This window comes from Taudactylus pleione, unplaced genomic scaffold (genome assembly GCF_031769625.1).
Source record: "Taudactylus pleione unplaced genomic scaffold, aTauple2 ptg000041l, whole genome shotgun sequence".
Lineage (NCBI taxonomy): Eukaryota > Metazoa > Chordata > Amphibia > Anura > Myobatrachidae > Taudactylus > Taudactylus pleione.
Window position 1 is genome coordinate 31,709,255 of NW_028284443.1, and position 16,907 is coordinate 31,726,161.

Consider the following 16,907-nt stretch of genomic DNA (forward strand, 5'->3'; position numbering starts at 1 on the left):
CTGTGTCCCCATTTTGATTCCATTTTACCAGAACAGCAATTCCTCGCCTGTACCGGTAAGTTAAATAAAAAAAAGTATTCTTGGCCTAGAAAATTCCATTGTACAAACTATCCAATTAACCACAGATATATGGATAACTGGTACTGGTCAAACTAAAGATTACGTAACTCTGGCAGCCCACTGGGTGGGTTTGTCGCCTTCAGCAGCAGCAGAATCTCATTTTGTAATAGCTTAATGTTGTGCATATATTAATTTACAAAGCATACCAGAAGATAAAAATATAGTATTTAAATTGTTATATACATTAAGTATTATTTTGACTACTTAAAGTTGGAGTGTGGTCAGCACTGGTCTCACTAATGTAAAACTATACTTTTTCTTTTTCAGACTCTCTGGCAACCCTGTGTAGCCCATACTTGCCTACCCTCCCGAAATGGTCGGGAGCCTCCCGAAAATCGGGCGTTGCTCCCGACCCCCCGGAAGAGGGGCTAAGTCTCCCGGCCGGCGCAGCCCGCCCACACCACCCGCTTGCGTCCGCTCCCCACCCGCCAGCGTCATCACTTACCTGGTCAATGTGGCTGGGTGGGGGAAGCTGATGACGCGATTCGCGCTGAATCGCGAAACGCTCCGCCCCTGGCTACACAACGCCGATAATATATGCGTTGTGTAGCGGGGGCGTGATGATACAATGACGCCCCCTGTTGCGCCCCAAAAGCGAGTCACACCCCCTTTCCCCCCGTACCTCTGTGCCGAGCTGGCTGCCTCCTCCCAGAAGAGGCAGCCAGATTGTCGGCAAGTGTGGTGTAGCCTATAGTGCAGGTTTTGGCAGAGCTCTGAAATTAGGTTTTTATCAGGATGCAATTTGTTGGAGAATAGTACAGATATCCTTCTTGTCTGACAACCAATTTCCTCTGCCAGTTGACTGGCTGATATATCAATCAAAGCTTTACCTGACTTGCACTAAATAGTACTCCACCTCAATTTATTAATGATACATTCTATAGCATCGTATAGTTTTTATTAAACTGCCATCCCGTCTGCCTCTGCAGTGCCACTATGTTTCCTAGATATGCTAAATTCTTTTTTAAACTACCATGTGTTTATGCCGCCGCTCTGTTGCTCAGTTTAGTCAGTCAGCTCGCTGCAGCCTTTGGTCAATTTGGGTGAAACTGAAAACTATATTGTGAGGTGGTCAAAATTGACTGAAAATGAATCTTATTGAGGTTAATAATACCATAGGAACAAAAACAGACCCAAAAACATTATTTTCGCTGTTTTTATAATTAAAAAAAATAAATCCAGATCCAAAACACTTAAGGGTGGTTTTGGCAAAACCACAACATGACAAAGAATTAAAACTAAAACATGGGTTCCGCGCACATCTCTAGTTATAACCCAATGATTTGTAATGGAAGATGTGTGATAATAATTTACTGAGTTGGCGAGTTAAATGCTAAAAGAAAAAAAAGAAAGACTGTTCCATTAGTGGGTTACCATATTTGGCTAAATAAACCTGCAAAATAAAATAATGGCACAAATATTCTTAAAGCTAGCAATTGCTCCCAGATAAAACATGCAAGGCTTGCAGGTGTGTGTTGAATGAAAACACAAAATGAGGTTTCATCAATCAATATAAGTCTCAACATTTACATAATGGAAAGCCAATAAATCTATTTTATTGAACTTTTACATTCTACAATAAATTTTAGATGATGTGAGGCACTGAGGGTTTTAGCCTGATTAGAGAAATCAGTGCAGATATCAGTCAGAGAATGGATTTAAGGTCAGGGGACAGTGGAATTCTACCTATGAAATGTAATAAACTAGAGATCTAAAATTGAAAAATAAACAGCAAAATGATGCATTAATTGTTTTATAACTACAAAATACATTTCATTGGAAATTTCTGACCAAGCATACTGAGAAAATTGGATTTTCAAAACACGCTATTGGCTTAATAGATGAATATACAGCTTCAATGCATGCTACCGCTGCCACTTAGGGTTACAATATATTTTTCTAGGTGATATATAAATGATCACTTCAACCTCCGTGTAATCATTATTTCATGACAATCTTTCAGTTAAAAGAGATTTGCCCCTCAAATTGGTGGGTTAAGTCTTCCTACTGTTGGAGGTGGTAACAAAAATGTTGCCCCTTTTATCCTTCAGAAATGTATTTATTCAAATGAAGTGTACAGTATAAAACAAAAATTCCATTGCTTTAATATTTTTGCCAGCAGGTCACTTTTGTATTAGTACTTGGCAGTGTGATTATTAGCATTTTTAATTAATTCCCTACTTGGTCCTCAAAATATGGTGCCTGAGAGAGTGCCTGAGTTAGAGGCTCACCCAGGCCATAGGAGCTGAAAATACCTAGCAAACAGACATTACTAAATACATCTGAATGCCAATGCCTTCTTGTGAAATGTTTCTCTATATATGTATAGCAATACACATATATTTCCCAAAGGATTAAACTTTGATGGTTTCTCTTGGAAGTAAGTGTCAAATTTAGCACATTTAGGTGACTCAGAATCAGGTTTCTGAAAAATATCTTTTACATAGTGGCTCTGAGATAGTAGACGCATTTAGCCAGTGCGGTACAGGTGCAATAGAAAGGCATTGCAAAGATTGTAGTGATTTTCAGTTGCTTGGCAACAGAGCAAAAACACACATAATGTAATGGTGCCTGGGATTTATGTACATTCACGGAGGGCTTATATCACAGATCTAAGGTGAAGTGAATGATACCTGCTCCACCGACTTTTAAACAGAATGCAATACATTTACCCTTCATGCTTCATATGTGAACATTTCAGTTTTAGTGTTTATTTTAGTTCAGAGGAACTTTAATAGCAGAACAACATCATAAAGGCTCATCTAATAACACCATAATTCATATACTGTGCTCTGTCCAAATGATACCACTCCATAAATTTTAGGTCTAATCGTCTAATATTTAATTATTAACAGTTATATAGCACCAGCATAGTAGTTGCGCTTTACAACTGGGCACAAGCAGTAATAGAACTGGGTAATAACAGACAGACATAGAGGTAAGAGATAATATGTGATTCCTATGGATATTAGCTTTTGTGTATTACTAGGCTAAATAATGGATATGCTTATGCTTAAATAAACTGGTCCAGAATGCTGTAAATTTTGTCTTTAAAAGCTAGTGGACATTTCTTGGGCGAGTGGTGCTTCTTTCTCTTACGTACAGTATTTCTGTAACAGTGCCAGAAACGCTATAAAGTAACAGAAGTACTATGTACATATTGCACATTGGTAGATGTATATACAGGGCAGAGCCAATAATATTAATGAAGACAAACACACATGTGATGTCTTGAAAGACATGAAGTCGGGTTCCTGGCAGTGACCATCCCTGTGGTCACAACATCGGCAGCAGAATGCCGACGATCACAATCCCAATGGATCCCGAAGGTGAGTATTAGGGTTAGGCACTAGTGGTAGGGTTAGGGAAGACCGCAGTAGGGAGATGGTTAGGGTTAGGCTGCGGGAGAGGTGGGTTAGGGTTAGAATACGGACCGTCGGGATTCTGCTGTCGATATTGTGACTGTCGGGATATCATATCCAACCTGTCTTGAAAGTGTTGCCTTTTTGCACTACATCATATCCACTTAGAACAGTATTAAAATATGAGATTTGGCTTAAATTGTCTAAATAGAATGGAAGGACGTGGTCAGTCCAGGTTTGCTTGTAAGGATTACACTGGATGTTATATTTTACCCTAATGCTTCATGTAGTAAAAAAATTATTTGGGGTTTTATTGTAGTACTAGTATGGAGGAACCATAACATAAATGTTTATTTAATATCACTAATGAAAATAGCACAAAAGTGACCATAGCAACCAATCAAATTAGTCTTGATAAACTTTGTTCTGTGTTAGAAAAACAGCTGAAAACAGGGCTGTTCACTGCCTTCATCTATCTATAGAGAGGCTTAACGTGGAGAAAGTTATTCTTTCTCCTACGGTGTTTCTGCTTTGTTTAAGCATCGCATCACCAGACTTTAGTATCGTGAGTGCAATTCACTAAGAAACGAAAAGCTTTGTTTTCCATTTCGTTTGCTGTAACAGATTTGCCATCTGTGGACGGCGTAATCTGTTCATTTACCTCTTACTGACTGTCCGCTGCCTCAGTGTGCCTTCCCACAGCACCCCTAGCCACTAGTTAGGTGACCTGGCACATGCATATGCCGGGTCACCTCCTTCTGACTGCCCGGAGCTGCCGCTCCTCCCTCACACAGCCCCACACCGTAGGCCGCTGCAGCCCTCAAGGTAAAAGACTAGGCAGCCGGAGCATGCGCAGAAGGGGAGAGCCTTAGCAAATGAAGAGGACCACAGGAGAAGAGAGCCCTCCCTCCATAATTTAACCAGGTTCTTAATTAATCCAAAAAATACAAATTTAGAGCAGCATGTCACTGGCAGGAAGTCATGCCCACAATTAGAATGCAGGGCTTCATTTGTACATCGAGATTTGGGCTTGCCAGCAAAGGGAATATTAAGGATTTTAAACAAACTTCTAACCACTGTAACGTTGGGTATATGGGAGTACTAAGAAACCGTGACTTAAAGGGGCAGAATATATAATTCTGGGTCTCCAAGCCACTAATGTCTGCAGTCTAATGCAAGCTAGACAATGAAAGGAAAGTTTAAATTAGATACCATGGGTTACTGCTTATTTGTGAGGTTTATAAACATTTCAAATGTGTTTTTAAAGCAGACAGTGATAGCAAATGTTGGATTGGTTGTTATGGGCTGCAGCACATTTGTTCTAACTTTAAATGAGCTGGTCAAGATGATATCGGATTGGTTGCTATAGGTTACGGACTTTTGTGCAATTTGTTTAATTTTTTTTTTTATGTCTTAGTGTCATCCACAATCTGTCTGGGCTAATAACAGTCTGCCATCCATTAAATCGGGTAGATGCAGAATATATAACCCAGTTGTAACTGTATAAATGTTGATGAGATGACAAACACAAGATAAGTATAGTCTTGTATCGTGAGTCATGGGAAAGGTTTAGAGATGCACTGTAACCGCAATTAGAGAGATGGAGAGCAGAAGGCCAATAATATACAAATATTTCAGTTTTTTCCCCCAGAACAGTGCATCATATACATCAACACAGTAAAAGATTATTAATGTAATGACCTTGAGGTTAAGACATTTTCACGTTTAGAAAAGTTTTAATGCAGATTATTTTACAAAACAGGAGTTGATGTTGTGAAATTTTACTTTTTGTTTGCAGTCTTGAGAGGCATGAAGGGAGCCAGCATTGGACCGAGGTGCTGGTCCTTATAGTGCCATGTGGAGGTTTCTGGGGTACCTCCAAGGTGAGTCAGCTCTCAGCTTATACATGTGCTGTTATTATGCAGTATACTAATTTGTAATTATATGACCCAGAGCGGGTGCTACTATTATGTAGCAATAATTGTTTTGGGGTGAGCGTTTGGGAGTGGGGCCCCCAGAGTTGTTCTGGCTGGACCTTTTTCAGGGCATCACCACTTAATTCACATAGATATTTTTTTTTTCACTTTTCTAATTGTTTGTTTATTATTTATGTCATTTTAATTCTTTCTCATTTCATTAACACTTATTGATTTATCTTTACACATCTATTCTTTACACTTCACTATCACCTCTTTCCCCTTTTCGTGTGATACCCTGGGGATGGTCCTTGGCTGGAAATTTTTGGGGTACCTTGCTTCTCGGACGTGAACCCCTTAATGTTAGGGACGCCAGTATAGAGGAGCCTTGACGATGGCCTGGCGCTTATTCATATATTTGCAAATGTATGTAACTAATACCTCTGAATCTCTATTATCATCATGTAGGATTTAAATATTTTTTGTTGACATTGCTGCAGTGAGCTGGAGGGAATCTTTTTTTCTGTGTTACAATGTAAGTATAGTCTTGTATCAAGGGTCATGGGAAAAGTTTAAAGATGCACTGTAACCGCAATTAGAGATGGAGAGCAGAAGGCCAATAATATACAAATATTTGAGATTTTTTTCCCCAGGACAGTGCATCATATACATCAACACAGTAAAAGATTATTAATGTAATGACCTTGAGGTTAAGACATTTTCATGTTTAGAAAAGTTTTAATGCAGATTATTTTACAAAACAGGAGTTGATGTTGTGAAATAAATATATAAAGCATATAGAAAGGCCCATCACATGTATCCCCTTTTTCAGCCCCTCGGAGTTCCTAGGTCCGGGAGATTAAAGGGGGCCCCACTCTTCTGATGGTATGAATTTGGCTGATTGATATATATTTGACACGCACGGACACTTTATTCATAAAGTGGACTCAGAGTCAAAAAGAAAAACTAATAACCAGTATGGTAAAAAATATATTTTCTCTTTTCCATATAGAACTGGATTTTATTTATTCCATATGCACGGACACTTTATTATATAGTGGATCCGTGACTAACACTTCAAAGATTAGTAGCGATTTGTCTTTCTGTAACATTTTATGTCTGACACTGTGCTCGTTTTTACTATTGTATGTTATCCATGTGTTTATCGGGCCATTTGACCCCAGGATTTTGAAAAATTAAAATTTTTTAAATTGTTTGCCCTACTGGAGGGTTGTTGTGTTTATTAAAGTGGACTTATTTTTATCCCTTGTCTGATGTTGTATGGCTATAAATTGAAATAAGGGGGAAGCGCCAGTGAACCATTCACTCAATGTTATATGTATTACTAGATTTTTCCTCTTTGGTGAAAGGAATTTGAGTGGCTCTAGGCTGCAAGAGAGTTTGTGATTCTCATCCCTAGGAGTGCCTTTTTCACTGGTCCATATAAACTGCTAAGATGTATATTTTGAATATACCAAAGTTGTATGGATATGCTCTATTTAAAATATTGAGTAGTGGAAATCTTTTGATTGTTAACAAGTGAATATGGGTGGATGAAGATGGTCGCCGCCAGTAAACCCTGGGCGTATAAAGATGGACATCAGAAGTATAAGAGATAGAAATACAGCACTTTAGGTAAACAAAGATGGCTGTCGCAAATCCTGGGTATATAAAGATGGACACTATATTTAGAAGTAGAAGAGATAGGAATACAACACTTCGGCTGGCACACATGGTGAGGCTTGACACAGGATGGCGCATGCGTGACCAGCTAACAATGGTGGGCAGATCCCTGCTATAAGTATTTGTTCTGAGGGGATTCATTTTATATCTAAATAAGCCGTTGATGTTTTAAGTAGACGGAGAAACGCATTATAACTTATCCCCATTTGTTCTCCGAGGCTGCACAGTTGGCCTGACAACAGATGACCGGACCCAGAAGAGAAGTATACACTGTTCACAACTTTCTCCAGCTTGGCTGTATGATTGGTATAACAACCAGCAGCAGGAGGTATAAGTGATAAACACAGTCCAGATCCCAAGTGAACAAGTTAATGTGCAGCTACCATAAGGAGCCTTCCACAGATTGCTTGGTATCTGTATGATTGAGTGCAGAGTTTACAAAATGACAATATATTCAACTAACAAGTTGGGAAAAGGATACTATTAGCCCATGGTTGCTAAGTGACTGTGTACAAGTGGAAAAAGGCCTTTTCAGTATTCCAATGTTTTTTTTAATAAGCATGCTTTTTAAAACATCTGTTTGCCTCCTACAAATACTAATATCCAGAAATTAACAAGTTGCGAAAAGGAATCAATAACTGGCAGGTCACTTTAATGACTATTAAAAAGTAATTGCCTACATGCAAAATCCATTTTTTGGAACAAAGCTTACTGATCTATCAATTTATGGAAAGATCTTAAATATGTTCATTGAAAGTTCTTGATTTATGGATAATATATGAATTTAATCCAGTTACTAATTTTATGAATGCTAATTATTAATTATTGTTTTTATGTGTGAAGTATTATTTATTTATATATTTAATAAATGGAATATTTTTATTCCTACTGTTTGAATAGCGCTTTTTTTTATGAAGTTTAAAAAAAAAGTTTATCAATTGAAAGGGAGCAATACCCTTTAGAAAGCTGCAATTTGGTGCCCTGATATTTTTTACTGTGTATAATTTGACCTGACAGGAGGTTTGTCCCTTTTAGTACGGCCCGGAGAGCTGACGCCGAATAGATGCAGACCTGCTACTAGTGTGTACAGTAATGTACTTTATGGTTATATTATTAGGACTGGGTGGTATCTACCAAACAATCAGATATTCCCTTTCATTGTTTAAGTTGCACTGGATAAATAATATCTAGTGCTATTTGCTATAGTTTTGGTGCAGATTTCTTCATTAGTGAAAAACCCTCTTTGTCTTTTTGAGGATTAAAATGTGTCAAGTATTGTTTCCTAAGTGTGCAATTAAAAGGAGCAGTAAGAGTCTAATTAGTAAATAAGAGTCAGTCTTTTTGCTGGCGTGCTAGTGCAAGGCCTGATATTTTCCATAATATATGTATCCATGCATAAACATGACAGTCTCAGAAGAAATGCATCTTTGTCTCCAGAAAACGTGGACTCATTAGCAGACTTGCAACTCATTAACAGAGTTCCCAGGATCCAATTAATATTCAGCTCCATAGCTTTAAGTTACATTGTGTATTGTGCAAATTGTTATACATCTGCATTGTCAATGGCATTGTAGCGGGGAATGTTTTTTTCATCAACATACTATGTTTTATTTGTTTAATCCTAGCTTGTGGCTTTTGACTTTAAAAGATAGTATTGCATTTAGCTGGATGGCCTATGTACAGTAATTGATTTTATTTCCCCTGAAGTCCTATTCAGTCACCAGATAGAATATAATTTGTACTTCAGATGGAGGCACCACATAGTGTTATTTAGCCTTTTATTTATGTGGTTTTACAGAGCAGAGATTCAAAGAGCTGAAATCAGTGTATTTTCCTGTAATCCTCTCTCTCTCTGTTCTTTTCTGACGCAAATCCTTTCATCTAAGGTACAGCTAAAACTATGGAGCCTGTCTGCATTTTATTTTAGTGTTATAGGAATAGTCAGATTAAACATAATTGCATATTGCATGTGTAACCTCACAGAATCAGGTTTACACTCATTCCTTTCATTAGTTACATGTAACATCATTCCAAACATGGAGAAACTCTCACTCTGTACATTTAACATTATTCCAGGAAGACATTTGGAATCACTTGGAAGCTGGGTACTGACCTTCACATGACTCTCCCCCCAGAGAGAACATCCCATTGTCATGGTAGCCGTCTCTGCATTCACAGTGGTACCAGCCTGGTAGGTTGATGCAGTTAGCACGGCTGTCACACTGAACAAATCCTTCAGCACATTCATCAATGTCTAATAAAGAAAACAGTGAATGAGCTTTGTAGATGCACAAATATTCCATGTTATATAATCTCTCAGTACATCTGAGTCTCCGTCACAAACAAATCAAAAGTTTTAGAGATTTGCCGGGCACATCTGTGCCATTGTTAGACTGCTGTGCCTTCTCATAGATGTTTCCTCAGTGCCAAGGATTAATAGACTAAAACAGCTCTCCTAGGACTCCATGTGAACCGTTATACTAAGAGGCATGTAATACATTCTGATCAATTGGGGGATTATCCCAGAAAATAACAACCACAGTTTATATACTGTACACATTGCTTTCATTAAATTGTGAGCAATCTTTTTTGTAGGAACTGTTGATATTCATTCTTATTGTCAGCTTTTGTCACTGGCTTTATGTTTTTCAAAGGACAAATGGGAAATTTTAAAATCTTCTAAAACATACTTGCCTACACTCCCGGAAGTCGCGAGAGGCTCTCGATTTTTCAGGGGTAGCCCCCCCCCCCCGGAAGTGTAGGCAAATCTCCCGCATCCTGCCCACTTCCTAGTGAAGCGGGCAGGATGGGGAGATTTAATAGGGAATTTGCGGGTCCGTGAGGAGGGGGCAGGGCTAAACACAATTTGCATAATTTAGCCCCGCCCCCTCATCGCGGACTTGCTAATCACAGTCTTTCCCTAGAAAGGGGTGGGGCCTCATTACATCACCAGTCTGGCCCCCGCCCCCAAACCGGCCTGCAGGAGATCTGCTCCCGGAAAGCATTTGTAGGAAGTCGGTAAGTATGTTCAAAAGAGGACAAATGGAGAAGTGGCCCACTGAAAGCAATCAGCATACACTAGAATGATAAATGTTAGCTAGAAGTGGATTGGTTGCTATAGGCAACTTCTCCACTTGTCCTTTTTAGAAAATTTGATAATGCTCCCCCAAAATAATGTGAACACATAGGCAAACTGAAACACACTGTTCTGCTTCCTCTAATCATAATATGGATACATGAGTCATATACAGTACATTGTATGACAGTGTGTCTAGAGGGTGCTGGCTGCATAATATGTATGGCCCCACAAAAGTGTGGATAGTTATGCAGGCTTTATAAAAAATATATATATTTATAACCTGTCTCCACTGGATCCATAGATTAACAAATATACTTACCATAAGACAGAAATGTTACCCCTTGCACTACACACCATTTGTAAGCCAATATGAAACAATTGAGATAAAAGGTGTGTGGGCACCTGCCTTTTACAATCATGTCAGCCGTCATTTTCACAATGCTCAGGTGATTCAGTCAGATTCACTTTGTAGACCAATCACCCAAACTCTGCAAGATGCCATTGTATTAACAACAAGAGACATTTCCCTACCAGTATCCTGATCACAAGGAGACAGCAGATGGACAGTTAGCCATTTGGGGGTATTTTGTTACTAACTGATTTCATACAATATGTACATTTATTTTGTGCTCAGTCACAATGCACTGTCATGTCCACAGAATAAAATTAATAATTTGATAATGCATTATTACAATAACCTGAAGAGCATATCAAGCTGTTTCATTGCATCATTATGAAAATAACTTAGACAAATGAAATCTAAAGACTGTGAAATAAATGCTTATAGTGGACATGAAATGAAAATCTTTTAAAAAACACTACAGAGTAAGGATGCTATATGAAAGGCGTATATGCATATTTAGGAACAAAGTTATAGCATTTCTTAGTTTTCCAATTTTTTTTTTAAAACTTAAACAAAAGAAACAGTTCAGAATCAAACTGAATGTAACATTCTATTTACTCATTAGTCTTCATAAAAGTGACTGTTTAACGTAACTAGAGACGTGACAAAATATGCTATGTGTATGATAGTGTTCATTCTAGCACCCTGCACGTTTCACAACCCATGCAGTTCCTCTTTTCTGTCTGGGGTGTCGCTCTTTACTCTGGTGCTTCTAGCACACTCTGCTGATGCAACAAACTGCTAAAATACAGACCAGAGTGTGCTAGAAGCACCAGAGCAGAGAGCAACACCTCAGGCAAGAAAGAGGAACTGCATGGGTTGACGGATGCAGGGTGCCAGAATGAACACTAGTTAAAATCTAGTAGAGCAGGAAGATGTGAGTGTGTGTATGCACTTGCCGATGCTGGCACCCTTGCTGGGTTCGTTGCTGACAAGGTTGCTGGGTACACAGATCGTTTAGTGTGTACCCAGCTTTATAGTGACTAAAATGTCAGACTCCACCCAAATTCAGAGACGTATGGACTCCAATCCAGCAATTCATGCAACAAGTAATAATGCATTAAGTTTAGCACAATTGGTGCAGTACACATTGTAATCATGCCACACATGGGAATTACTACAAACACTATGCTGGGCTGGTTACACCCAGAGGAGGAAGACATGCAGACTTCACTTTATAATGGCCAAAAATCAACAACAACAAAAAACAACAACCTCAGATTTAAGTAGGATATAAATAGCTGCAAATTTAAGTTGGTTTTGTTTAGTCATAATACTATAGGAAGTGGCAATAGTGTGTTTTGTGAGTTGGCAAATATGGTCAAAAATAAACAAAATATGCAATCTCAGTTTTCCTAAACTTTATCCTGTAATAAGTCAGACATGTTACATACAGCTGTATATGTGTATCCAAATAAGTCACTGCTTTGGTACATTACGGTTCATTCAGCAAACATTACACAGGCCCAGAAGGCATTGCTGCCTCGCTCTGATGAATCCCTCCCATGAGGCTGCTGCTGATATACTCCATAGGTCAGATAAGCATATGATGAGCTCCACCAATCAGAGCTCAGCACATGCCTCACTGACCTATTGTGCCAAGTCTCATGGGACTTACTCAGCTGCTAGCAAAGCAGTGCCTGTACTTGTGCAATGCACTCCGTGTGCTCCTGGTAGCTCTCTCAAATGTGGGGAGGGGCAAGGCCGCCCCCTTGCCCCCCCTCCTGTTCCAGCACCAATGCCAGCAATATAGAGTATCACATAGCAATATGTTACTGTGGGGTCTATTTACTAAGTAGTGTTAGGAGACAGAGTGAAAAGTGATAAGGTGCCAGCCAATCAGCTCCTAACTGCCATCTCACAGGCTGTGTTTGAAAAATGACAGTTGGGAGCTGACTGGCTGGCACCTTATCACTTTTCACTCTGTCTCCTAACACTGTTTAGTAAATAGATCCCTGTATATGGTATAAAGAACATTACACAGATACAAGATTCTGGTATAGATGACACACTTGAACCTAAGTACTGACATATTTATCCCTTAATCATAGTTGTCAACAATCCCGATTGGAAGATCATGACAAGGTGTTTATGCCCTGATCAACCCAACCCAAACCCTTTAGGCCAGATATATTTTAGATGCCTAATATAATGGCTGTTCATTACAATTTTAAATGAAACATATATGGTAGTATATTCCATTAGAGTAATAAGTGTTTGATAAATAACTTTCAGCTTTTAATTGCACATAGTTAAAAAAAAATAAAAACAAAATGAAAGAAAATGAAAAAGAATATTCTTATTGTAGGTGTTTTCCCATAAATATATGGATTCTGTGCACCATATGTTGTTATGTAGCTGTTCCACATACAGTAAATGTACATACATTTCCTATATATGGTGGATTAGGGTGTAAATAGAAATCAGTGGTTCCCATAGCAAAATTGACAGGTTCCCACTCTAACAAGGCCCTTCCAGTCCCACTAAAATAAATAGGTAACCACACTGTGATGTATTTAAAACTATTAAAACCAACAGTTAGCAGTTGTTTCAGCAAAATAAGTATCCTAAAATATAGCAATACAGCATAGGAGTTCAGTAATGCTCGCTACCAAAGGATTTGCAGTGTATCATTTGGAATCTATACTGGAAAGTATAGTTCAAGGGTTTATCACTGATATAAATGTATGCAAAACCCCCCACATCCACATGTATAAACACAATTGCATAAAACAATATTTATGTGACTATATAGGAAATAGATCTACCAAATGATAAAACAATGTTGATTAACAATCTGCAAATAAATATAATAACGCATCAAACCAAAAGGCTAATGCTACCGAAAATAAATAAATAATTCACATCCATCATATGCACCAAAAGCATTAAATACAGGATTGTCCAATAAACTGTTCATTCAGTAACTTAGAAATGGCTATACATGGTATGAATGAATCAATACATAAAACATATATATATATATGTATATGTTGCCACCTACATGGGCTGTAACAGTTACAATTACATAACAGAAGAAATGCAAAAAAGTCATAATAGAACACAAAAATTGACTAAAAGCATTAGTATCATGATAATCAATTTATTAAGTGCTACGGAATGGATACATGTAATACACGTTAATTTTAATTTCCTAACAGAAATATGTTTTTGTGCATATTGTACAATATGACATTCTTGGATAGATTCTTTGGACCAAAATGTTCATATCTTAGACACTTCCAATGCCACAACTGGTAAGATGTTATGTACTTTTACTTTGTAGTAAAATCTGTGGTCGAAGTGTGCCGCTATGTGGCGGTATGACATACCGGCACTTCGATTTGTACACACAGTCCGGAAGTTGCTGATTGAATTGTGTCTTGTACAGTCGGCGGCTGTACAGCGTGGGAGTGGCTTGAACGCTGCATGCGTGACTCGCAGAGCCACACACTCTGAAGCTCTTCAGTGCCACCCGCCTGCAGTATAATGCCGCGTCCAATCTGAAGTTCTGCTGCTCAGGGTCAGAGGCTGGATGGCTCTTGACTGCTCCTTCGTTGCTGCTATATGGAGCTCCGGTCCCTGCTCTCCCCTCCCCCCTCAACTCCCTCTATGCCTCTCCTCCAGTCCTCCTCACCTGAGTGATGCTGCTCCTGGCCAGGGGCGCCGAGAGGGGGTGGGGGGTAGCGGGTACAAATTACCCGGGCTTCTTGAGGGGTCCGACGCCCCCTCCCTCCCTCACAGCAGCCCAGCACACAGCGTGTGCTGGGCTGCAGTGGGAGACTGCTCGTGGCTGCTGAGCAGCAGCCACAGCAGTCTCCTATGCCTGTGGGGGGGTAGAGCGATCACCCTGATCACGCCCCCCTGGCTTTGAGGGGGCTCAGAGAGCCACCCCCTACCTCCCCAGCGCACAAACTTTTTTTTTTCGGGAAGGGGGCGTGACCACGCCTCCTGCGAATAGGCCACGCCCCCGATACCCGGGCCTGCTCCTTTCTCGCTCTCATAGGGTTGCGGGTTACTGATGGGGTGAACTCCGGTCCCTGCTCCTCACTCCATTCCTCATCTATTCTCCACTCCCTCTGTGCACCCCCTTCCTACTCACCTGATTGGTGACAGCTGCTGCACCGGATCAGTGGCAGGCAGCAAGGTCAGTAATAGAGAAGGGCCAGGGGCGTCAGCTGGATACAACAGAGGCATGCCATGGGTGGACAGAGGTGACAAGCTGTGCTAGCCAAGGCTACATCACACTGGGCGACTGTACTGTCAGCCCGCACTCAAGCTGGCTCTTAGGGCCTAATTCAGACCCGCTCACGAGCGCTGAGCGCTTGCAAGCAGGTCGATGGTGCCCAAGTGCGCATGCGCGCGACGGAGGGAGCTCCGTCGTGCACATGCGAGAGACCCGAATAACGACGGCCAAGCCATCGCTATGGGTCTCGCACCAAAGCAGGCGTGCTGTCGATGGTGAGTGACAGCACGCCCCCTTTGGTAGGCGTGGGGGGGGCGTGGCTGCCGAGATGGAGGCGTTCCCATGTTTTTCCTATGGGGACCTGTGTTTGTGTGTTTTTCCTATGGGGACCTGTGTGTGTGTGTTTTTCCTATGGGGGCCTGTGTGTGTGTGTGTGTGTGTGTGTGTGTGTTTTTCCTATGGGGGCCTGTGTGTGTGTGTGTTTTTCCTATGGGGACCTGTGTGTGTGTGTGTGTTTTTCCTATGGGGGCCTGTGTGTGTTTTTCCTATGGGGGCCACTGAGTAAAATACAGTATTTACAAAAGTATAGACTGATGCAAAGTAAAGAAATATCTTTGTTGCCTAACAATCCCTTGCAAATAGGCTGCATAATTAAGTGGCTCATAACACAATTAGCTTTGTTATATTTGTAACTGCATCAGGAAAATGGCACAGATGCGTTCTTAGTCAGTAAAGAACTATTAACATTTCTAAAACATATTTTTATGGAATACTTTGCATTATCCACAAATTTTCACTCACAGAATTACAGTGCACAGTTAAGCTTCTCGCGCCGCAGGAATTCTTCTAAATTATTAATATATAACTAAATTTAACTGCATGCGTCCTCTCTAGAAACATGGACCCTGCTACTGAATGATGCCAGTCATACTGAGAAACTCTCCTAATGTGCATATACTGTATAATCTACTGTAAATTATACTATACTCTTACTGCTTTAATATAATACCCCAAGCTCAGAATACATCTGGAAAACACACACATATGCATTTCTATGTTTTTTAATATAGTGGAAGTAAACTAGTTTGAAAAATAAAATAGCAAGTTCTTGCCTCAGTATAGAAGCTGTTATATCATATGCCAGCCCATTGTGCTTCACAATAATTAGACATTGCTCACTAGTAGCACAGACCGTTGAATGGTTAGCATTACTGCCTCACAGCACTGAGGTTGTGAGTTCGATTCCCACGACAGTCATAACTGTGTGGAGTTTGTATATTCTCCCTGTGCTTGCGAGGGTTTCCTCCGGGTGCTCCAATTTACTGCCACACTCCAAAAATATACTGGCTAATTGGCTGCAAACAAAAATTAACCCCAGTGTGTAAGTATGTGTGTGTGAGCATGTGGTAGGGAATATAGACTGTAAGCTCCACTGGGGCAGGGACTGATGTCAATGGACAAATATTCTCTGTAAAGCGCTGCAGAATATGTGTGCGCTATATAAATAACAAGTAATAAATAATAGTATCTCATGCTTTATGCATGGCTCAACCTACCGAGCTTTTAGGATGGCAACTCCTAAAAATACTTTTCACTCCTATTTCTCTACAAACTACTTATCGACTTGTGTACAACTTCCCATCTTCTCTACTCTCACTGACACTGCTCTTGCGTAAGTGATCAATGGCCTACATTCAGGAAAGTTGAAGGATCATTTCTTCTCAATCCTTCTCAACACTGGACCTCCCTGCTTATTTGACACTGTTGATCACACACTTAATTTAATTTGCCCTAAAAAAAAAGAAAAGTTCTTTCCTACGTAGTTTACTTCCTACCTTTCCAATCAGAGCCAGATTTCCACTTCATAGGGCCCTAGGCAAGTAACTGGTCTGGGACCCCCTCACCCGTCCCTACAAGAAAAAAAAAATTTCTACATAAACTAAAAATATTCTGCATGGAATAAAGTATTTTTTAAGGGATTTTAACCTGCTGAAAGAACAAGTGCCTTGACGATGTAAGTACCGTCATAATACTTGTGCTGTTTATATGGGTAAGCTTCACTGGTGTAAACTGGCTAACTTTACTGCCAACAGGGTTTTTCCCCCAAAGAGACAGCTAGGAAGGAAGCCTCCCTAGAGAAAGGTAGCAAGGAAGGGAG

General features: G+C 40.0%; 1 protein-coding gene across 1 annotated transcript in view; it reads right to left on the minus strand.

Moving 5' to 3' along the window:
• The window catches only part of NELL2 (neural EGFL like 2), a 357,636-nt gene that overhangs the window by 13,515 nt on the left and 327,214 nt on the right, over positions 1-16,907 (minus strand). The window contains exon 17 of the mRNA XM_088458020.1: positions 9,195-9,335. Coding sequence (XP_088314146.1) covers positions 9,195-9,335 — 141 coding nt within the window. The remainder of the gene's footprint in view (positions 1-9,194; positions 9,336-16,907) is intronic.